We start from the raw sequence: 25,090 nt of genomic DNA, 5'->3' as shown, positions 1-25,090 counted from the left end.
AAGAATTACCATTGCATGGAATTGATTTTAAATTCCTGGATGTTATGATCCAGGTCATCATTTATCGACAAGTCTATGTTGAGCTGTTCATTTACTCCACAGCATTTCCATCCCAATACCAGCTTGATCTAACAAACGTGGCCTTGAGGCTGGAGCAATAGTACAGCTGGAAGGGGACTTGCTTTACCTGGGTTCAATTCCTGGCGATCCATATGGGTCCCTAGGTCCACCAGGAGTAATTCCTGAGTGTAAAGTCAGCAGTAACCCCTGAATATCCCTGGGTTTGGGCCACACCCCCCACAAACAAACAAAATACACATCCCTCTTTTGAGAGATAAACAGCACTTTATGAGAGGGGTAAAAGGAATGGAATTCTGGCAATCATTTGGTAAACTGTTTTGAAAGATGGAAACATTGAGAAAACAGGATAATTGTCATCTTAGAAAAGGCAGTTCCTATCAGTTCTCTTGGTAAGGTAGAGATACTCCTTTCTCTACTCTTCACCTGCTGAAGCCACCACGGGTACACTTTGGTCTCTTTCCACTCACAGATCACATTTGTAGTTGGTCTCTCTGTTAAAATGGTTGCAGTTATGTGTGCTTATTTTGAATATTACCCATCTTGTGGATTGTGACTGCCAAAATAAAGGGACCTTTCCTGGCCCAGTTCACCATAGAGAGGGCCATGGCCTTCACTCCTGCTGAAGGCCGACCATGCTGCCATGGCCGACCTGCTGGCTCTCTTGGTGCTCATTCTCTTCACTGCTGTTCTCCAGCCTCTCTGGACATTTGTACCTATCGATTTAGTGTCCAGAGCACCGCACCCTTTGTTCTCTTCTATCACTCAGTGAATTACCACTCTCTTCGCTTTATAGTGGCAGCTTTTAATCTGTCTGCAAACATGCTGAAGCCTTTCTAGTTTTACAGCTAGGCAAAGCCTCCAGTGCCAGCAGAGCTTTGTACTCCTTTTGTCGTGGATGCCATGTACTGCTGCAGCTATCAGTTAATCTCTCTGAAGGAATATTTTGCAGTTACTTCCTCTATTGCTCTACTCCTAAGAGTCTTAATGTCTATATGCCTATATTTCTTTATGTATGTGTGAACTAAAAGCTCTCAGGGCCAGTCAGGTACACCCATGATTTATCTACCTCTTCTTTCCTGAGGCCCTGTTCCTTTTCATTCATGGCAGCGAGCTCTCTAGGCTTCTGTCCTAACTTCCCGTCATCCCTCCCTAGCTGACCTTCTTTTTTCAGTGGGTCTTAAGGTTCCACGACTTCCAGGCCACAGGCTCTGTGTCTTTTAGTCCTAATCTCTGGATTAAGTCAAAACTACAGAGACATGTTTCCAAAGCTTCTTTCTCTACAGCAGTTCCATCTTCTCTCCTCTTCATTCCCATACAAAGTTCAAACCTTGATCATGTAGGTTAGTCTGTCTGCATTGTTTCTAGGTCCATTCTACTTAGACACATGTCATCTCTCCTGCACATTGGAAAGATGGCTCACTTTGCCAGAAAGATTTACCAATCTAGAAGCAGGTAGAATTTTTTCTTTGTTCTCTCAGAAGTTGTTGAGGTAGTATTAGGATTAAAGACTTCTATTGGAATTTTTGAAGTGGAGGGTGATGATACACAATGTTCCTGAAATGACAAAAGAGTCTTGTGAGTAGCAGAAATTTTGTGGGGGTGGCTTAACCAGCCCTGTGCAGCCATAGTTTGGAGTAGGGCTGCATACACTTTTACTTACTCACAACTCCTTTTTACCTGAGAAATGCAACACAGGCAAACACTGCCAGAAACACTGTGGATATGTTAAAGGTTGACTTTCAGTTAATTTTTTGGCTTTTGGACATTGTGAAACTTTCATTATTGCCAAAATTTTTCATGAATCTTGCATTGTAGGTGAATCTCAGACTGGAATCATTTAAGCTTCAAAGCAGGGCCTTCACGGGTTCTAATATGCTGTTCAAGCACCTGTGATATCCACCGTCCATGCCAGACTCTTCTTTTCCAGTGTCTATGCTGCCAAGAGCAAAGGTTTTCTTTAGAAAATTTCTGTGGTGGATCTAGAGCCTATTTTTTGGGGAGGGGGTTCACACCTGGCAGTGCTCAGGGGTTACTCCTGGCTCTACGCTCAGAAATCACCCCTGGCAGGCATGGGGGACCATATGGGATGCCGGGATTCGAACCACCATCCTTCTGCATGGAAGGCAAACACCCTACCGCCATGCTATCTCACCCACCTCAGATCTAGAGTCTTAAAACCATTTGTATACCTCTCATATCACTCATGAAATATAGAGCATTTGGCTTCTTTGTGGAGGCTGTTTTAGGGCATAGTTAATTTGTCTTATTGTTTTTATTTTATTTTATTTTGACCACATCAATATTGCTCCTGGGGGGCTTAGGAGGACCACATGGGATGCTGAGGATCAAGCCCTGGTTGGCTGTGTAAAATTCCCTTTGTGCGGTACTAACATTCCAGCCCTATCTTATTTATTCTTGAATGAAATTGCTGGCTCATATGGAAGCTCAATTTTAGTTTTTTGAGAAGGGTCCATATTGCTTTCCCTGACTGAACCAGTATGCATTCCCACCAGCAGTCGGTGGGGGCTTCTTTTCTCCAAACATTCATGCCAGCACTGGATATTCTTTTTGAGGTGTGCCAGTCACACTTGTGTGATGTCATTGTTGTTCTGATTTTATTTACATGATAAGTGATGGAGAACAGTTTTCTACCTGATCTATTGGCCATCTGTATGTCTTCTTTGAAGATGTGTTTATTCATCACTCCTTTCCCACCCTTTTTCTGATGGGGCTGATTATACTTTTGTTTTAAGTTTTACAACTGCTTATGATTTGGATATTAACCCTTTGATAGATGAGTGATGGGAAAATATTTTCTCCCAGTATATTTATTCTGTTAATAAATTCTTTTTTTTTTTGCTTTAATTTTTTTGGCCACATCCAGCAGTATTGCTCAGGTTTACTCTTAGCTCTGTGCTCAGGAATCTCTCCTGGCAATTTGGGGTCATGTTGCCATATGGGATTCCATGTATTAAACTCAGTCAACTATGTGCTAGGCAAGCATCTTGCCTGCTAAACTAGCTCTCCTGCCCTCAATAAATTATTTTGGGGTGTAGAACCGGTCTTAGATTTCTTAAATTTCTTAATTATGATACTTCAGTGGGTAAAAGAAATGCTTTAGGGCACTGTTGATCAACTGAGGTCTATATCCCCACCCCAGATTTCCCAAGGGTGCGTTAGGTATAAGATTGAGGGGGCAGCCACTAGGAAAGGGAGGCCATAGAAGGAGACACTGTTGGAAAAAGGTTGAGAACTCCTGCTGTACAATAATGAGTTTCAGTCTTTTTACACTGGGGCCTGCACCATTCTGCACACTTGTCTGTGGCCCAGTATTTAGTGATCACTGCTTTTGACCAGTGGTTTTCAACCTTAATGTACCTGCAGACTGAAAGCAGCCTGTGGACTGGACTTTGACAACCACTGCTTTAAAGATAGGGGCTGGGCCACTTACATATAGTAAATTTTTATGTCAAAAAAAAAATTCAGGATAACTTTAACTTCATTATTCTGAGAAAAATGTAGTTCCTTCTCAGTATGTGATAGCCAATATCTTTTTTTTTACTTTGAACACTCGTTTGTTGGCAACTCCAAGTGCCAGGAGAGCTGGGCTTTATTCATTGGTGGACACCTGACTTGTAGTAATTTTAATAAAATTCTCATTGACTGAATGAAGTTATGGATACAACAAGGACAGGAACATGGCAGGATGATATGCGAGAGCCCAAGTTAATTTTTGGGACAGTTTGTGGCTCTAAGAATCTTCATTGTCCTTGAGATCATGAGAATAGGAAACAAGATTTTGGGGGAAATGAAAGCGAGATAGCTGATTAGCATAAAAAAACTACATGCATTAAACTGTACAATTAGATCAATTCTGGCATCTTTATTAGTTTAGTTGTTAATTCCCATCCTCGAAGCCTCTTTATCTCTTAGCCTTATCTGCAGCTTCACCAGGGTGGCAGGGAGCTTCTGCTTCCCTCCTTTTAACACATGTTCTTTGTGGCATTAGACTACATTTATATTCTATCCACTGAAGTTTGAGAGGATCCTAGTGTCTCTGTCTTTGTTTTGTGTCTTGTCTTTGCTAGATTGTAGGTGGAGGAGTGCAAGGACCATGTCAGTGTTGCCTTATTGTTAACTGGAGGTGCTTAATGGAGAGCTTCAGGGTGAATGAAATATATCTGTTGCCATAATGAGATGGGTGAGGCTTTTTTTTTGGGGGGGGGGGACAAACAAATATGAGGTTGTTCTTAGAGACTCAAAGTTATTCTCACCATTAGCCCAAGGAAATCAAAGCAAAGAAAGGACTCCTAGGGCTCAGAATGACTTTATTTCTCACTGACATGAGGCATGGGAGATCCTGAAAATATCTGAAATCTGACAGAATACAAGCTGGAATCAGGTAGAGGTGCATGGGGGCTCCTGTTGTTGAGACCTTTCTCTTCTGTGCATGGTTAACCATTTGTGTTGCATTCTTTAGATTTTGTTTTCCCCAGATTGATTCTCTACTTCAGGCTTCCATAGTAGAAAAATTTAATTGTCTATACTCTTGGAAAGAATCCAAGATCCTATTTTTTTCCCTCTCCAATTCATATTTCCAATTCTTCTTTTCACTCTTTCATCATAAGTGACATTAGCATTTCAGAGTCAGCTCTGATTCAGAGAAAAGCCTTAAATTACTAAAGGTAGAGCCATGAAAATAATAATTAAAAATAGCACGAGCTAAGTGGTATTTATTTTGATAAGCGTCAACATCTTGGGGCCAAAGAGATAGCACAGCGGTAGGGCCTTGCACGCAGCCACCCAGGATGGACCTGGGTTCTATTCCTGGCATTCCATATGCTCCCCCAAAGTAGCAATTTCTGAGCGCAGAGCCAAGAGTAACTAACCCATGAACACCACAGGGTGTGCCCCCCCAAAAAAGTTGACATATTAAAGCATCTTAAATTCTTTCTTTTCTTTTTCTTTCTTTCTTTCTTTCTTTCTTTTTTCTTTTTTCTTCTTTCTTTCTTTCTTTTCTTCTTTCTTCTTTCTTTCTTTCTTTCTTTCTTTCTTTCTTTCTTTCTTTCTTTCTTTCTTTCTTTCTTTCTTTCTTTCTTTCTTTCTTTCTTTCTTTCTTTCTTTTTCTTTCTTTCTTTCTTTCTTTCTCTTTCTTTCTCTTTCTCCTCCCTCCCTCCCTCCCTCCCTCCTTCCCTCCCTCCCTCCCTTCGTTCCTTCCTTTTCTTTCTTTCTTGTCACACCCAGCAGTGCTCAGGGGTTATTCGTGGCTCCATGCTCAGAAATTGCTCCTGGCAGGCACGGGGGACTATATGGGACTTCGGGATTTGAACTGATGACCTTCTGCATGAAAGGCGAATGCCTTACCTCCATGCTATCTGTCCGGCCCCATCTTAAATACGTTCTGTGGAGAACAACAGACCAAACAGGTTTTGAGAACCCCCTATGGAAAGAAAGGGCAAAGTGAGAGAGAGCATGCTTGTGTTGATCAGGCTTGCTTTCTACTTAATGTTTGTAGAAGAGGTAGAATAGTGGAATAGTTGGACTAAAAGGATCCTTTTGAATGGGGCAGAGGGCCCACTCAAATGGGTCTTGACCCATCTGTGCGGATGCAGAATGAGACACAGTGGGGCTGGGAAACACCAGGGTCACCTAGCTGTGTGCTATGGTTAGGGGTTATATTGCAAAGATTAGATCTAACTCAGGTTCTTGAGAAGCACATGCTCTGCTTCTTGCAACTATCTCCTTAGCTTCTTACACCATATTTTGTGTGTGTACCATTTCAGGTGTTTTGCTCCGTATGTGCCCATCCATCTTGCCATCTACCCATCTACCCATCAGCATCGACTGCCTGCCCATCATCTATCTGCCAATCAGCATCAACTGCCTATTAGAACCAGTCATTTTTTTCTTCCCTTCTGCTGTCCTTCATCCTCTCCTTCCTTTTTCCTCCCCCTAGGAACCCAGAAAATGAAATAATTTGACAGGAAATTCAGACTTATGAACACGATTGTTTTTACTGATTTTCAACTCTTAGGTTATTAATGACCAACTTATATTTCTTACCACCCCACCCTCCATTTGAAGTGCTACATGAAAGCACATGCTGTGCTTGCATTTTGCTTACCTTTACCTCTCTTCTTGACTAGATAGATGATCAGGTATATAGGTCCTAGATTTATTCATTTTTTTTCATTCTCACTTCCCTGATTTCTCAGGTTTTCAAAATAAAGAGCAGGACAAATGAATGATGGGTATGGTGTGGAGCATACTTCAATAGGACTGTAATCACCGCTGTGACAAATCACACAGAACACGGAATTGTTAACATTGACTTAACATTGTTTCAAGCAATGAAGTACAAGAGATATGATACATGAATATAAATATTTGTTCTGTGTTCGATGACATTTTTGCAGTTCTCTATGCACTGCCCTGCGGTGAGCATTGTGGGTTCTGATGTGGCCACTCCTCTCTTAGAATGACTGGTATTGGCAAGTATGAGAGGTACCTGAGAGAGACTCAGGTGCTTCCTCAAGGTTGCACCTTGCACCTTTCCCTGGCTGATGATAGGTACTAGTACTGTGGACTGGGGTGGGTGAGGGCCTGTGAGGATGCTGATGAGGAAGGAAGCTGTTGGAGTTAGTGTAGACAGCTGGCATCATTGAAGTCAGGTTCAGGGCATCTAAATTAGGTCTTCTGCAACTTTTACCACTCATGACCTTTTTTCACCTGCTAAATGTTTATAGAGCCCTGTGTGTATAATGTATGTATTTAAATAAAACACTTACTGATAACAAATTTATTTTAAAACAAAATTTTCATGACTCTGCCATTCAGTTATGTGATCCCATAAAGGCTGTGACTCACAGTTTAAGAAGCAAACATTAATTTTTTCAAATGTTTATGTGTGTATGTATGTATGTTTCTTGGCCACACCTAATGGCAGCACTCAGAACTTACACCTGGCTCTGTGCTCAGAAATTGCTCCTAGCAGGCTCGAGGGACCATGTGGGATGTCGGGAATTGAACCTGGGTTCGTCCTGGGTTGGCCATGTGCAAGGCAAATGCCCTACTGCTGTGCTATCGCTTCGACTTCTTTTTTTTTTTTTTTTTTTTTGGTTTTTGGGTCATATCTGGCAGTGCTCAGCGGTTACTCCTAGCTCTCTGCTCAGAAATTGCTCCTGGCAGACTCGGGGGACCATATGGGATGCCAGAATTTGAACCACCATCCTTTTGCATGCAAGGCAAATGCCTTACCTCCATGCTATCTTTCCGGCCTGGCCTCTCATTTTTTTAATGTGTGACAGAACCCTTAGATTTTGGTAACAATGTTACTGAAAGACATAGACTTTCTGAGAAAGGAGATCTATTAATTCTTGTCCTAAAAAAATTCTACATCTGGATGCTAGAAATCTGAAATCAGGGTGTCACAAAGAGAAAATAGTGGTCCCTCTGAAGGGTCTCCTCAGAATCAGTGACTTCTAGTCATCTGACTTACAACCTCATCGCTTCATTCCCCGATGGCCCCATCCTTGTGTGTCTGCCGTCACCTCATGCAGTGACTCCACTAATCACATTTAGGTCTCATTCAAATCCAGTCTGACTTTAGCTTAACTAAGTACATCTGTAAAGAACCCACTTTCAAATAAGGATGGTCTGAGGTTCCAGGTAAATGTGATTTGCGGGTCACCTTCTTCACCCTACTATAGAAACAGATATTGGGTTCTAAAACAGTACTGGTAGGTTTCTGTGGGTTTACTCCTCCAAGTTTTCTGGGCTGGAGTGGGTAAGGCAGTAGCTTTGCATGCATCTGACCTAGGTTCGATCCCTAGCAGCCTTATGGCCCCCTGAGCACTGCCAGGAGTAATTCCTGAGTGCAGTCAGGAGTAACCACTGAACACTGCTGGGTGTGTCCACCCCCCAAATTTTTTTTTGGTTGGATGGAGAGAGAGGCTAGCCTGGTGGTGACTGGACTCCGGTTTTGATAAGGGCTCTTGGGTACAGGCTTCTCAGAAACCTACAGGAGGTGTGAGGCTGGACGAGATGGCCCTGGTCACGTTCACCTTGCAACAAGGGGGTGTGATTCTAGAGTTTCTTTCTGATGTCTCTGGTGTACCTGAAGAAAGGAGGAAGTGTTCACAGGAATGAAATGACCAGGATAATTAATGACACTAGTCAACAATGGTCCAGGGTTTTTCCATAGTCCTTCTCTTCTGTGGGAACAGTTTCCTCCTTCTTTCTTGGAGGCATGTTGCCAGGGACTTTCTGGTTAGCAGGATGCTGCTTTCCTTTTCATTCTCGCTTCCCTGATCTCTGAAGTTCAGGATTAGTGCCTTCTTCCAGGTCTGTCATATTTTGACTGATCTCACTACTGAGTCTTATTTTTTTTGGTGGTGGTAGGGACATTCCCGGTGGTGCTCAGGAACCACTCAGAGGTGTGTGTGGGGAGGATATTTCTTCAGGCAGTGTTGGGAAAACTATAGTGCCAGGGATCGTGCTTGGGCCTTCTGCATGCAAAGCAAACTCTTGGCCTATTGAACTATCTCTCTGACCCTCTAACATTGGTTCTTAAACTTCTGGAGCTTATCAGTCACTATGAAAATTTATTAAAATGACAGATTTCCAGATTTTATTTCTAGAATTTTTGTTCAGGTTAACTTCAACCTTATAATCAGACTAGGCTAAGAAAATCTTCCCCAAAGGGTCTGTCTGTCTGTCTCCCTTCTACCTTTTCTTCCTGTCTCTCTGCTCTTCCCTCTCCTTCCTCTCTTATCATGTTAGAAAAGATGGCTTCTACATTACATCATGCTAATTTGCCATCAGAATATATGTTTTAAAATTCCGCCCCCTCAGTATGCTACATATTGAAATCAAAATCCCTCTCTCACATGGCTATAGGCAAAATCATTTAAAAATACGATTAGTGACACCTGGAAAGCATCATCTATGTACTGTTAGATAAAAAAAATGAAAGGGAATTTTGTGTTTTATGATTTCAAGGCTAAACCTAGGAATTGGCACTTTGATTGTTTAATGTGTATAATGGAGTGAACAAGGGGATGACTGTTGGATTTCTATTGCTGCCTACTAACTTTCCCCTTTTCACAGAAAAAGAATGTTAAGGTTGCTACTCTTTAAGAGCACTCTCTGGGGCTGGGCATGTGGCTCAGTAGAAAGCACTTATGTATGCGGCCCTGCTTTGATCTCATCCATTTGGGACATTTTCACCACCACCTCCAATGCCCCTGGATTCTAGCACTGCTGGTGGGGGACCAGCCCCATCATCACAGTGAAAATCACATTATTCAGGGCTGGAGTGGTAGCACAAGGTGAGGGCGTTTGCCTTCCATGCAGCTGACCCAGGACAGATGCAGATTCAATCCCTGGCATCCCATATTGTCCCTTAAGCCAGGAGCGATTTCTGAGGACAGAGCCAGGAGTAACCCCTGAGCACTACAGGATTTGGACCCCCCCCAAAAAAAAAAAAAAAAAACAAAAAAAGAAGAAGAAAGAAAATCACATTATTTATTTATGTCCTCATGTGTTTAGTTAAAATCATTGGGGGCCTACTCCAAAGCTAGAGCTTTGGAGACTGGTCTTTTATGAACAAACCGACACGGCTACTACTATTGCTTGAGTGGAATTTAAATTATTTACCTCTTAGCTTCGGGGATGCTCCCTCTGCCCCTCATGTCTCCCAGCTGCCCTGTGGGCCTTGATCCATCATGAATCTGGGTCAGAATTACTCTGTCTAGACTCTGAAAAGAGCCTGTATTGTTACAGCCAGCCCAGGCCTGTGGTCTACGAGTGCACTGGAAGTAGCTGCCACTTCTTTGGAAGCCTGATATTATGATGGGTTCTTGTTTGTTTTGTTTTTGTTTTGTTTTGTCCCTTTCGGTCGAGTGTCAGTCAGACGGTGTTGGAGTATCTATCTCTTTATGGGTGCGTTTCTAAGCTGCCTCACCAGGCCTGTTCTTCCATTCCATGTGTTGTGCCTGTACTGGCTCTATCCAAGTCAGGGCCTTCCTAGCTTTCCTAGCTGGTGGTGTGGACTTCCTTCCCAATAGGTGATGTGGTTGAGAACCTTGGTGGTTTTTTGTTTCTTCTTTAAAAAGTCTCAGGGTTAAGTATTTGTGGTTGCTAACTTGATTTTTGGCATTCCCTTCTCCCACCTCTGCTGTCACTTACATTCTTCTGCTACCAGCATTGTCTGCTTTGGGAACATTTATAAACAGGCTGTCAGGAAGTAGAGTTCTGGCTTGTTCCTTGGAAGTATTTAGGTAATCTGGAGATGTGTTCTGAAGCAGAGGGAGAGGGAGAGACAGAAAGAGGGAGAGGGAGGGGAAGAAGAAGGGAGAATGAGAGGAGAGAGGAGAGTGAGAGAAGGGAGAGAGAGAGGAGATGGGAGGAGAGAATGAGAAGAGTAAGAGGAAGAGAGAAAGGGATCAGATGGAAAGGCATGGAGGTAGAAATGTTCTTCATGTTCCTGGGGTGGGGAAGAGGCCTTAGAAAATGGTGTTTAGCCATATCTGGTGAAGCAGTAACCCTGGGTCTCTAATTCTGTGAGTAATTCACTTACTCTTGAGAATAAGTGACCCATGACTTTTCAGTGTGTCCTGGAGGTGCTGAGGAGGAGGAGACAAAGCTCTATAAGGAGATGGTGGGGGCAAGAATAAAGGAGCCTTCCAGAATGGACCACTGTCCCATCACTCCCACCCTACTCTACTTTGCTCCTGGAGCATCCCTGAGCCCAGCTGCCAGGGAAGCATTTCTGTATTAAGGGATTAAACCACCAACAACAAAACACTTCATTGTAGGATTAACCAGTTTTCATTCTATTCTGGATAGTTCCTTTGCTGATGATTGTTACTCATTGGGTGGAAGCAATTTGGATTGAAGCATCTTTTGGATTGGTCCTTTACCCTACCTGTCCTCCTCCCCAGGGTGTGGTCTTGGGATCTGAATAAAGCTCCCTAGTCTCAGGGAGAGGTGGCTTGAGGTTTCAGTTTTCCATTACTGAACTTTCTGCTTGCTGGTCATAGGCCTAGGAGTGGAAGGCTTGCAGTGAAAGTCCCTGAACCTGTTTTCTCTCCTTAACTGTGTGTGGCTAATTTCCTGTGTCGACCTGCACCTGTCAGTTCCCTGGGATTGGGCCATGAGGCTTCCGCTTCACCTCTTTTCTGAGGATATTAATTAGGTGTGGCTCTGTTCAGATCTTCTAGGTTGGCCCCCTTCCTCCTTAGGAAACTGATGGAATCCAGGGTGAGACAGAGGAATCTTCCTCTTCCTCTTTTAATTCAATTTACTCTGGTGCTGAGGGGTGGCCCCTTGCTTCCTTTGGTATTAGTGGGGTGGAGTATTAGGAGGTATTAGGTTGCTTCAGTTTAGATCATGACAATGGAGAGAGGTCAGCCACAGGGGCATGGTCTGTGAGGATCTCAGTAGGAGGTCATTGTCTTGCTGTCCTCCTCTTTATCCAGAAATAAATAAATAATCTGACAGTTAATTTATTTATTGCATTATTATGTACATTGGTACATGTACTGCAGGCCAGAAAAGTGCTAAGCATGTCCAAGTATAATTTCTTTTCTCAAGTCATTTCATTTGTGGAGGCAGGTTTCCTGTTTCTTCCAGGCCAGGCAGAGTCCAGAGTCCCTGGAGAATTTGTTTCCAAAGGGTCAGCATTGATTCAATGTTCCATACTTCTGTGGAAGGCCTTGATTTACTTATTCTGCCTTTTTTTGGCCTTAACTACTTTCAAATTCAATTTTACAGCCCAGGAGAAGAGCTAAAGGTATATCTGGTTTTGCATCTTTTGTATTTTATGTATAATCTCCAGGTGCCACTCTTGGATTTTCCAAGTTTATAGTCATTGAAAGCTAGTTTGGTCTTGATTATTGTGCTGTGTTTTTGTTGTTGTTTTTCTTTTTTGCTTTTGCTCAAAAATGTTTCAAGGGTTACAGGGAGGTGAAAGGCCTTGGCTTCCCTTTTCCTGCTTTTCAAGTGAGGTTTTTGCCTGAGTTTGCTCAGAGCAAATCTGATTGCACAGACCTGGGAAGAAGCAACAGGATGTGAAAAGATAAGTTTCTAGAACTTACAGATGTTATGTTTTTCTTTCACAATTCAAATTCTGAGCTGTAGCCCTTGTAACAGAAAGCTACATCTTGTGCTGATCCGTGGAAAAAATGATGTGATTGGAAGTCCATTATCAGCTAGAATTTTCTATTATGCTCTTGTCCTTTTTTCTGTAAAAGTTTTGCAATTATCTTAGTATAACTTCTTTGAAGTAGTACTATTCACTTCGTTTTATGATACACGTGAAGAAAGGCATAGAATGAGAGTGAAATGGCAGTTGCTTGGTGACTCACTGGTAGACATGGTGGTACTGTGATGTGTAACTGACTATCTGTGGCACTGCCAGGATGGCCATGTTCCAGTCCATCTAGATGTTTCTGGTGCTCTCTTCCTTCTCTGTTTTATTGGCAAGGCCTTTTTTTTTTTTTTCTTCTTCTAAACCTATTTTTCAGAAGGTCTGGTTTTTAAGTTATGATTGTAAATTTTGTGATGGATCATATCATCCTCTAATGTAATTAAGTCAGCATATTATTTTATTTGGGTCTTAGTTGCTTTTTTTTTTTTTTTTTTTTTTTTTTTGAGACTGACAGAACAGTTCTGTGTTCTCTCATTTGGGTTTGGAAACTGTCTGACAAGGAGAGAGGTGTGCCCTGTTCTGGAAATATCAACATTTACCTGTACCAGGAATGCTTTTTAAAAGGCACAGAATTGTCGATGCTTTCAGGTAGAATTTTGGAACCAGGGGAACCTTAGAGATAGAGTGGTTCAGCCTTCTGTTTTCAACTGAGTTTTCAGTTTCAAATGAGGATGCTGAGGAAAAATTCCCTTAGTTCACAGGAAGAGTTCGTGGATGATCAGTGATGCCTTTTATTCTAGATTCTATTTGATTCTTTCAAGGACAGTGTAAGTTCTTTGAAGAAGTTTGTGCTTCCATTTTATACCGAGCTCTTCTGTACATATAGGTGCTGTACTAGAAGCATAAAGATACTGTGGTCTTTGTTTTAGGGTCAGGTGTGAATTCAAACCCTAGGGCTGGAGAGGGGTGACTAGACCAGCAGCCCTGAGATCTCCTGGACCCTTAGCAGCTGAGGTTGGAGGAAATAGCACAGGGGTTGACATGCTTGTCTTGAATACAAGACCCTAGTTCAATCTCCCTGGAGCCAGGAGTAAGTCCTAACCACCACTGGGTGTGTCTGAAATAAATGGAAAAAGAAGATGATTAGTGAGCATCTTGGGCTGCTAGGCCTCCTGCATCAGAATGAGCATTTTGACCCTTGTTGATTGGTTATACACTAAAATTTGGGAAACTCTGTTCTCAAAATGCTTTATCTGGAAACAAAAGCTCAGTCTTGAGATATAAAATAGGATCATCTCCCCACCTTCTGTTCCCCACTTGGCCTTTGGCTCAGTGCTGAGCATAATTGGGTGCTGTAATGTGGATCTAGAGGAAATCTATCTATTCTCAGCCTTGCTTTTTTTCTACTCTGTCTGGCCCCTTCTAGAAGGTCCTTGCAAGCCTCCTCTGAGTTCTCTCCTTAAAGATCCTTTGATATTGTTTGTATGTCCTATGATATTGTTTGTAATGGTCTCTCCTTTTCTAAACTGCTTTTTAAGGGAGAAACAGCACCTTTGCAAGCTTGAGAATCTGGGAGATCTCATTTGTTTCTTAGAAGTCATTTTAGCAATCTCATTCACTTGCTCTTTTATCTCTTGTACGTTTCTTAACATTTTTCCTACTAGTTGGCTCTCTGGTCTTGTGCTGTGACCCCCTATTTATGCAATCTTCTCCCATGACCTCCTAGGAATATCCCGGTGCCCTCCTAGGGCATACAGTACAGCCATCAATGAGGAAGGCTATGTAGTGCTCTTACAGGCACCACTTGAGTTTATTAAACATCTCAAGAAGAAATATATACTGTTCAAATTTCTAGTTCATTTAATAATTATGTCTGGGGGCCAGAGTGATAGCATAGCAGGGAGGGCATTTGCCTTGCAAGCGGCTGACCTGGGTTCTATCCTTGGCATTCCACATGGTCCCCTGAACCTGCTAGGAATAATAATTTGAGTACAGAGCCAGGAGTAACCAGAGTGCTGCTGCATGTGCCCCCAAAACAAAGCAAACAAAATAAATTGTGTCTGGAGTCTGTGGTCTTGACCTTTTTATCTTCAAGGATGAAAACGTGTAGAATTTTCCTTGTCTGATTTGGAAAAGAGAGTCACATCTAGCACACATTTCTTTGTTCTATTGGATTTTATTTTATAACTACCTCTGGGAATTTTATTAGCCTTTGTAACCCTGGTTTTTGGGCCACCCCCAGAGGTGCTCTGGTGTCACTCCTGGCTCTGAGCTTAGGAATCACTATGGCAACATCCCTGAGACCCCATGAGACGCCAGGGACTGAACCTGGAACAACCATGTCAAGGCAAACACCCTACCCACGTGCTATCACTCTGGCCCTCTAGCCTTTGTAACTCTTTTTTTGGGTGGGAGGGGTTGGGTCACATCTGGCAGTGCTCAGGGGTTACTCCTGGATCTATGCTCAGAAATCACTCCTGGCAGGCTCAGGGGACCATATGGGATGCCAGGATTCGAACCACCGACCTTCTGCATGCAAGGCATATGCCTTACCTCCATGTTATCTCTCTGGCCCCTCCTTAGTTACTCTTGATTGGAAAATATGGATTCTCCTGAGTTGGTGCTGATGTGACATCATTTAGGAAATATGTTTGTAGGAAAAAGACCTCAGGAAAACTGAGGGTCTACATTATTTGCTATCATCTTTTATGAGATGAGAGATTTTTCCAAGTCTGATTTGAAAGAATGTGGGAGACATGTTGGTGATGCCTTCATCCTCTGTGTTTTAAACTTGAGTGGAAAAGAGGAACGCAGATCCTCTCATTTATTGGACAGTTCTCCCACAGAAGTGATCCTCCTTTGTGGCTGGTAGAATGCCATTGGACAGTTTTGTTCTGAGGGGCTGTTGTCAGTAGTCAGACAGAATCTGGTGTCAGTATTGCAATAGAGGCTGGCCCTCTGTTTTCCGCATTCTGAGCACATCTTCTCTCATACGGTCCATTGCCACCTAGTGGTCGTGGCTAGGACTATGCAGCACAGAAATCCAGGAATGCTGAGGGGAATTTTGTTCTTTTGTGACATTAGAACATGTCTGCATCCTTTTGCTAGTATAATGCAGGGGTTCAGACGGTAGATTGGCATCTACTGTGGCAGCATTGCTTGCTTTTCTTCTAGGTAGCCACTTGAGACTGGCACATGCAAATTTTAGGGAAATGGTAAGCAGGGAAAATGCTGCTGTCCAAGCACAGTGTCTTAAAGGATGTGCCCCCATCTTGCCCAGAAACACAAAAAGAAAGAAGGCTGTCTGAGAATTCTTCCACTGTCTATTTTAGCTCCAGACATGGGTATATGTTGGGGCCAAAATCACATTTAATCCTGTGGATAGTTGATATGTCTGTAGCGTATTTTTGGTCTAGAGAAGGTTGAACCCAATGTGTTTGCTTGGTCCTTTCTCCTCAGATGTGGGGGAATTTCCTCAGTGGACAATATGGTCAGTGATTTTGTGTTTTTAATGGGCACTTTCCTACATATGCCAAGAGTCAGCCAGCCTTATATAGGTTGGAGAGTTTTCTCTAAGAAACCTAATCTTTTTTGTCGCTGTCAAACAGAAAGCTAGGAAGTTCATCTTTGATTAACATGATGAAGTAGAGGAACCATTCTCCCACTGTTCTTCCCTTGACCCCTTTTTCTGCCAGACAGTGTGCTGAATTCTGAGGAAATAGTAGTGAGCATGAAGGGAGATTCTTATTCTTAGGAAACTTAGCTGTCAAAAAGCTTTAATTGAATAATGAGTATTAGGTTGACGAAGAGATGCCCAGTACTTAGGGAGTGAAACTGTGGGAGGGTCTGGATTATTTATAGACTTTAGGGAGACTTTTTGAGTTGATAGCTATTGATCTGAGGTCTGCAGACAGAGAAGGTGCAGGTGGCAGCTGGCAGAAGGTCACAAACCAAGGAATGGTCAGGGTGTTGGAAGTCCCACAGTGAGAAGGCTACAGCTTACAGTATCTCAGAAAGGTCTTTGGCCCTTTTCCTCAGACTACTGGAAGACCATCACAGGGGACAGTGATGGAGCTGATATCACCATGGGGAGAACTGACTGGAGAGACTTAACATGGAGGTGGAGAGACTAGTAGACTAGACAGTATTGTGCTTATTTGGACAGAAAGAATGTTGCTGGAAGGGGTTGCTGAGGTGATAGAATCGCAGCACTGAACACTTTGGATGCCAAATGCACAGACTTGGGACAGGGCAAGACTGAGGAAAGAAAGACTTGTGTATGAAGGATGATTGATTCATGGTGCAGTGTGAATGGTGGTGCCTCTGGCCGAACCGCACCAGATCATTTGTTGACTCTGGGGACAGAGTAGGATTGGAGAAAGTATTTAATTTGGGATGCATGTTTAACTTGGGAATGGGACTGCATGAAGCAAGTTCTAGTCCTTCATGTCTGCTTCTGAAGCATCTTCTTTTGTAGAGTCTCGAACTCTCCACTGACAAGGCAGTTGTGTCCTGGTGTCCCATTAGACTAAGCTAGCATACTTAAGCACCATCTTATCCAGCCTATTCTGGTTACAATTCTAGAATCATTTCCAATGCAAGGTGATAAGGATCCAAGAATGACTATAATTGACCTTCAGAAAAGGGAGAGCTTAGACAGGCAAGAACTTTGGCAGTTATTTCTGCTCTTCGTACCTCAGTACTTTTAAGTACTGCATTGCTTTAAGTACTTAATACAACAGTTGGCCTTGATTTCTAAATCTGTAGGATGTGACCAAGTTACCAAAAATTTTAAGACTTTAAAAAAAATACAGTTTTGGCAAGTCTGGAAGTTGGAGAAAAAGCAGTAGACATACTGAAAAGAAATGTAAGTTTATAGTTATCTTTTTATATTATTATTTTTTGGAATTGGACATAGACCCACTCCTAATGGTAGTTTAGGCCTACTCTCAACTCTGCTCTGTGGTTGCTCCTGGGACCATATGACAATGAGGATGGAACCTTAACTTCCTGCTTGCTAAGCACATACTCAACTCATTGAGCTTTCTCTCCAGCCCATTATCTAGAGCCCTTTAAGATGTGGGTTTCCTTGCATGTTTTTGTGTACATCCCATTTTACGCAAGGAGAAAAGGGCTTGACTTGTGATGTTATTGATTAAACTTAATTACAATAATGATTCTACTTAAAATAATTAAGATGGGGCTGGAGTAATAGCACAGCAGGCAGGGCATTTGCCTTACATGCAGCTAACCGGGTTTAATCCCTGGAATCCCATATGGTGGTTCCCCTGAGTCCCCCAGGAGTAATCTCTGTGTGCTGCCAGCTGTGGCCCCAAACTAAAATCAAACCAAACCAAATAAAAAACTCTTATGATAGTCTAGTTTAAAAAAGAAAAGGATTATACATGACTTAAATTCTCAACCAAGGGCCCGAAAGGCAGCACAGTGGGTAAGGCGTTTGCCTTTCATACAGCTAAGTTCGATCCCCAATATCCTGTATGGTCTCTCTAGCCTGCCAGGAATGATTCCTGAGTACAGATCCAGGATGTAACCCTTAAGTTATGCTGGTTGTGACCCAACTCTCCCAAATTCTCAGGCCATCTGCAAAAGCCAAGCATGGCCACTTTGGGAAGAGAACATGCTGCTCTGGTCTCCCAGAGAGTTGGCAGTAAGGGATCAAGGGAGCAAGCTCTCTATACCAGAATTCTAGCTTTTTGCACACCCTGTTCTCACATGTCTCCTCTGCACCACAGTCGGCTTCCTCTAGTATCTCTGGTAGAGCTGATTCTGGTCCTCCACAGAGGCTGCCCGTTCTGGCTTCTCGTTGCTCTGGCCAGCACACTCTACCCTTTTAGCCACAGATGTTTCTGCAAAGTAAATATTGACTGCTTAGCTCCTAGCTGTGTCCTGCCCAGCCTGATAGGGAACAGATGGTTACATGTGTCACAGAGCTGCATACCTGTCACAGTCTCCCCTCCTTTTCATCTTTGTGTATAGGAAGGAGGCTTAGATTTCTATGTGCACCATAGTGAAAGTGCCCAAAAGAAATCTGTGCAGTTGCAGATCCAAGGCAAATAGCTACTCAAGAGAAACTTGGGTGTTTAACTAGATCAGAAGTTAAGATTTTCATGTACTCTCTTATGTTTTGTTCTAGTGTTTCAAGTAACAAAAAGGAGTTTTTATTTATTTATTTATTTAGGGGTCAGCCTCTAGTGGAGCTCAGGAGGCCAGCCAAAGCATGGCCAGCAGGATGGACCTTATGGTTAGTTTTTGGGCCTGATGATGCTAGTTCTTGGGAACCATGAGGATCTAACCCAGGGTTCTAATAACTTAAACATTCTCCCCAGCCTTACTAATAGGGGCTTATTTAGGCCCCATTGATAGTACAATGGGTAGCACATTTTGTATTGCACACAGCCTACCCATGTTTGGTTTCTGGCAATCCCCGAGTGACTCCTTAGCCAGGAGTATAACCTGAGCATCAATGGAAGCTGCCCCCAAACAGAAACAAACCCCAAATCAAAAAAAGGAAATGGGGGCATTATCTTCATTGGATTAGATAACACTAGGGACTCACACACTGTGTGATTTAAGAGTTACTAATGACATTCCAGATTCTTTCCTTGAGCACTTATCCATTCTTTATCTTATGAAAGTACCTCACAGTTTTGCTTCTTTTCCCTTAGTCTTGTTATTTAGGGATTATCTATTAGGGAAAAATACTATGACCTTGTCTAGAAGGGAAGTTTCTCGCAGGCAGAGTTCTTTACACAGTGTGTCCCATTGTATTCCCCCGACAGCCTGGTGTGTTAGGCAGGTGGATTAGGGAGGGTTGGGATGCCTGAGAAACCAAGGTTAGTTTAATGATAGAGCTGAAACTTGAACACAGAAGCCAGCTAACATTTGGATGATAGTAAGGGTATGAAAAGCCCATAACCGGATTCATGATGTAAATAGAGTTGGAGTAAGTTTTTCCAAAGCAATCTTGGCTGTTACAAGTCAGGGGAATGGGTACTGCATAAGCAGAAGCTTCAATATCCCCACTACCTCTCCTGGAAGATTTTTCTCTTGAGCACGAATCATTCAAATCCCTGGTACGTTCCTGTTCAGATTCCAAAAGTTGGGATTCTTGCACCACCCAGCCAACTCTCCTTATTGGCCTGCAGCCCACTATTAACTCCATACTTGTGCTATTTATTAACCCATCTTCTGCTGGGGAAATGGACCTCTTTATTAATCTTAGGGGGCACTTGCTGTGTTTCAGGTTTGTACTGTGGCAGGATGCACAGCTAGGAGCAGACAATGAGATAAGTCTGCTCTCTGGTCAGCAGCTTGCAGGTCCTGCTCCAGATCCTCCCACGGAAAGGCCCACAAAGGCCGTGCTGTGTGCTGTGCCCTGTGGCCACCTCTTGATGCTCCTTGGCAGCCTCTCTTGGCAGCTTAGTTTTTCAGGTTTGTGCTGGGAGCTTTCCTAAGCCTGGCTGGCATTTCACTTTTTCTTTTTCTTTCTTTTTTTTTTCTTTGTTGAGAATTGACTGGCTTGACACAAAAAAGCTGCCACTTTTGGCCCTATTTGGGGAAGCACAGAAGGATTATTAGGGGACAGAGAGGCCACTCTTTCCTCAGAATTTTTTTTTGAGTTTTTTTGGGGCAACATTCTAAATAAGACAGTATAGCCAAAGCCACATTCTCTACACACCACACTTCAGGGCTCTTGTCGAGCTCTGTCTTCTGTCCTAATAGGTTATTCTCTTCTTTTCTGTCATTTCTGATGCCCAGAGTTCTCAATTTTCATAAGCATTTGTGTCTTTTGACTAGATGAGAGGAGAGAGAGAGAGAGAGAGAGAGAGAGAGAGAGAGAGAGAGAGAGAGAGAGAGAGAGAGAGAAATAAAGAGACGGAGAGCGAGAGAAAGAGAGAGAGAAAGAAGAGAGGAGGGGATGGAAGGAGAGAAGAGACCAAATACTATTGACCTTTGACTCCTTTGTTCTCCATATCAAGTGCTGCTCTCCTTTGGTGTAAAGGCAGAGTGCCTGGAACCAGCCACAGTTAGCCTGGACCTGTATCAGCTGAGCTTTTGGAAGGGTAGTCCCAGAACGGGACCCCTATGTGGTAGCCCCAAACCTGAAGATAGCAGGTCCACCTGATCCTGGGTCTTTCTCTGGCAGCCATCTGTTGGGATTAACACTGTGTCTGGCATCTCACCCACACACTTACACACATACCCCCACGTCCCAACACACCCTTACATTATTCAACACAAAATGAGCTGGATACTATGGTGAATCATTGCAAGTTAACAAATAAACAAAATCCAAACATGGAAAAAAGATGCCCAAATCTCAAGGGACAAACTTGGAACCTGGGACCTGTAAAAGGGAAGAGCTGAGGCCCCTGAATGCTTTTATTTCATTGGATTATATGAGTTGGTCTGTGACTTTCTTTTACCTTCTTCCCCTTGAGTATTTTATTAAAGCCAGTCTTTGTTGCCAGTTATGCCTCCTATTTCCCTCCTCTGGGAATTTGGACATAATGCTATTTCCCCTCCAATGAGGGCAGCATGCAGGAGGGTAATTTGAATGATTAGCTTAATCTGCAGGAAGACTTCTTGTGGAATTAAGTTAAGCATATTTATACTAAGCAGTCATGTCTGTCAGGCCACTCAAAGGTACCTTGGTGGTTTTATATCCTTAACAGAAGCCGAGGGTTCAGGAGGGATCATTGGCTTTTATTACTGTCTTAAATGAAAGCTTATTTTTAAAATTTGACAAGGGCCTCTGAGAGATTTCTTTATAAATACCATGTGTGTACTGTGCTTCTCCCTCAGCCTAGCCAATGTCAGAGCCTGGTTTTCACGGTGGCAGTGTAATCTAGCGACTTCGGGAAATAGTTACATTGACTTCTGTTACCTAGCCAGCCACTGTGCTTGAAGGAGAGCCGAGACAGTGCTGAGTCTCTGGCTCATGGATACTTGAGTGGGAATGAGAAGTGTGACTGGATAGTTCAAGGCCCTTTGTTGTTCTCTGCTAACATCAGTCTGTGGTGTGATTGGACTCAAGGAAAGTCCTGTTGTGGTGAATGTGGCAGAGTCTTTCCCCAGGACTGCACATTCTTCTATTACTCTGCCTCATAGTTCCTCTCCAACAGCCTTAGGTGATCAGATTCCCACAGGTGGCTAATGGAGTTAACAAGACACAGTGTTGCTTGAGGAATTAGAGCAAGGACCAGAATTGTTATAGCAAATGTAATAAAAACAACAAATTCTAAAATGAATTAGTGGCTCTTATTATTAACATTTATTGACCATATAAAATTTACATATCTATCTTCTTTTCTGCATTGAAATGTGTAAAGGAAAAAAATCTCTGCTGTTACTTTGATAGAGCTAAAATGTCTAACAAATAGGGCCAGAGAGATAGCACAGCAGTAGGGCAATGGACCTGGGTTTGAATCCCCGCATCCCATATGGTCCCCTGAGCCTGCCAGGAGCTATTTCTGAGTGCAGAGCCAGGAATAACAACCTCTGAGTGCCGCTGGATGTGATCCCAAAATAAACAAATAAACAAACAAAAAGTGTAACAAATAGAAAAGGCAGTTTATTCCAGTAATTTTTTTCTCCTTTTGTTCTATTTCTTGCTAGATTTGTCTTCAGCAAAGAGGAAATTTGCAGATTCCTTAAATGAATTTAAATTCCAGTGCATAGGAGATGCGGAGACAGATGATGAAATGTGTATCGGTAAGTCAAAATCATGCGTAAGATAAAAATTCACTGTTGATCACATCTTCTTTATGTGTCCTTTTCAAAAAATAATTCAAAGAAATTGAATCACCTTGAGAGACATAATTACAAAGTGGTTCATTATTAAGTTTCAGTCATATAGTGTTCTAACTACTATCCTTCATCAGTGCACATTTTCTGCCACCAATGTCCCTAGTTTCTTTCCTACCTTTACTGTCTATGGCAGACATTCCCTGCCTCCACTGTCCCTTTCTTTTTGGTACTGTAGTTTGCTATACCAACAGTACTACATGTTCTGACAGCCTTTTTCTCCTGGAAAGAAAAGTGTTGAGTGTCTTGAGTATGAAGTACAGAGTAGCAGTGGAATTGCCCTAAATTCCCTGTGACTTGCAGGAGAAAGAACATTTGAAGTCTTATACTGGGACTCTCACCTCTATGCCTTTAATGTTCTTCTTTAGTGCTGTTTTTATGGCATTCTTTCTTCCTCCTGAGAACAATAAGCTAGAAAGAAAATAGAATGTAAGTGAATGAGGGAAGAATTAGATCAGAGATTGCAAAACGATAGCTTGGTATTGAGATCAGAATGCATCTCTGTTTCCTTTAGTTCTCATTTTTTAAAATTGAATTATAATTTAAGTAGCATTTACCTGAATTTCCAGTTTTCCAGCTTCTTTAAAAATTGGCCAGCTGACCTGACAGGAAGTGGCTGGTGCTATACAGCTGCCACCACCTTCCCATGAGGGCAGAAGCTCATTGTTAGTTCACTGTGACCCCTTTTCTACCGAAAGTGGGATTTCCACTTGCCATCTTTGCTCTTCCCTATAACCTCCCAGGAATAGTGGTGTAGTGCTAAACATAGAGATTTTATGGCCTTTCATTGTCAGACTTGTGTCATTGTCTCCCATTGACTAAGTCATTATTCTTACCAGGGGCATTTTGGTCCAATTCCATTAAATGCACAAGAGTTGGGGACTGGACAGGTAGTACAATGGATAGGACACTTGTCTTGCCTGTAGCCGACAGAGTCTATCCTCAGCACCTCATATATTCCCTCAAGTATGCCAGGAGTAATCACTGAACGCAAAGCCATAAATAGACCTCGAGAACAGCTTCCTGTGGCTCCAGAAAAAAAGACAAAAAGGCAAGTATTGCGAAAGTTATGTAGAATTAGTTGCATCTTCAAATGCTTTATGTGAGTCCCTCTGCTGTGCAGAGCATGAGTTGTGAGGGAAAATGTGGATAGGAGAGATATGAGAAGAAGCAAAAATGTGGCATTGTAACTCCTCAGTGTGTGAATGCATTCCTCTGCACAACATACACATCCTGGGCAGCCAAAAGATCATTGTGCTTGGTGCCTGTGGGGGTGAGTCTGGCAGAGATGGCTGTCCAGATCAGACTGCTGCGCTGTAGTGGCTAATGAATGTTGAGTGGATGAACCAAAAGAAAAGCCATGACTTTTGATGCCTGCCCCACTGTTTTATTTCATTCTGGGCCTTAATGCTGCCCCACCACATAGGCAAAGGCTGAAGCCTAGGAAGGAAATCCCTCATCTCCTAAGCGGAACTCTGCCCCTTCCAGCTTGGGGCCTGGCAGCATTTTAGCTTCTCATCAGTCTTGGGTATTCACAGGAATAGGCAGTCTTTTCCTGGAAGGAAATCTGGCTCTGCCTAAAGTGTTAGATGGATTTACCTGCATTTTGGAATCATCCATAATGGTTGATGAGCAACAGATAAGGGGCACTTATGAAAGCAGTTGGCATCAGCATGTGCCAAGGGATTTCAGCGCAGAATCTTAAATGCATTTGGAAAGCCTCCCAAGGTCCCGTTGCACTACTGCCACTTAACAGCTTCTTTTTCTTTTACAGCAAGGTCTTTGCAGGAGTTCGCCACTGTCCTCAGGAATCTTGAGGATGAACGGATACGGATGGTAAGTATGCTGGGGCCAGATTGTACATGGTCCCAGAAACTGTTCATAACAAGAGATCCATTGTCAAGAGAGGAGATTCCAGTCCAGGTTCTGGTACTTAGTTGCTTGAAGCTTATGAGCAAATCCCAGCTTCTCACTTTGGCAGGACTTTAGGTTATTCACGAATGTACTTGGATAGCTGCAGAGCCACATTATGTGGTTCCTAAAGGTATACTATAAAGGTGTATAGTATATAACTTTGAGGTAGATCTTCAGAACTCTTTTTAAGTTGAGGAGAGTTATATGTTCTCTCTAGGAAAAATGAATAAGGGTATTCCCTATGCTTCTCCTGCCCTCACACAAAGAGTCCAAAGACCTCTTGGAGGTTAGGAGACCTTTCTTCACTTTGAATTATGAAATACCTGCTAAGTACCTGCCAGGTAGTAGGTACCCAGAGAGTGAAACTTAGTGATGGGAGCCATATGAAGTTCTTAAAGAAGACGACTGGGCACATTTATATATATTTATATATATATATATAAATAAAACATATATAAAATATTTTATATACAGCAAATATATAAATATATTTATATAATAAATACATATAAATATATAAACACAAACCTAAAATAAAATAAAAATTTATATATATATAAAATTTTATTTTTTTTTTGTTTGTTTTTGTTTTGGGGCCATACCCATTGGTGCTCAGGGTTACTCCTGGCTTAACACTCAGAAATTACTCCTGGCAGGCTTGGATAACCATATGGAATACTGGGGATCGAATTCAGATTGGCCGTATGTAAGGCAAATGCCCTACCTGCTGTGCTATTGCTCCAGTCCCAAGATATATTTTGTGTTAGAATTTATTCTGATGTGGCTCAACAGGAAGTTCTTCCTTTTCCTTATTCCTCAGGCATCAGAAGCACACTGCTGACTTTGTTCCCCCCTTTATTCATTTTTTGGGGGGGAATACCTTGTGATGTTACTCCTAGCTCTGCACTCAGGAATCACTCCTCATGTCCCTTGGGGGACCATATGGGATGCCAGTGATCGAATCTGGGTTGGCCATGTGCAAGGCAAACGCCCTACCTGCAGTACTATCTAGCCCTGGCTGTGTAATCCATTTTTCACCTAAAGTTTTTCCACCTAAAGTTCTCATTCTAATACCTGATAGTGTGGGACTCAGTTTATTGTCATAGACAAGATTCC

The 25,090-nt window shown here is 42.6% G+C and overlaps 1 protein-coding gene across 1 annotated transcript in view; it reads left to right on the top strand.

The window, feature by feature from the left end:
• The window catches only part of ARHGAP26 (Rho GTPase activating protein 26), a 517,227-nt gene that overhangs the window by 102,974 nt on the left and 389,163 nt on the right, over nt 1-25,090 (top strand). Inside the window, exons 2-3 of the mRNA XM_049786899.1 lie at nt 21,872-21,967; nt 23,835-23,896. Coding sequence (XP_049642856.1) covers nt 21,872-21,967; nt 23,835-23,896 — 158 coding nt within the window. The remainder of the gene's footprint in view (nt 1-21,871; nt 21,968-23,834; nt 23,897-25,090) is intronic.

This window comes from Suncus etruscus, chromosome 14 (assembly GCF_024139225.1).
Source record: "Suncus etruscus isolate mSunEtr1 chromosome 14, mSunEtr1.pri.cur, whole genome shotgun sequence".
NCBI lineage: Eukaryota > Metazoa > Chordata > Mammalia > Eulipotyphla > Soricidae > Suncus > Suncus etruscus.
Note: the sequence above shows the minus strand (reverse complement) of the source record. Positions and strands in the feature narration are given on the sequence as shown.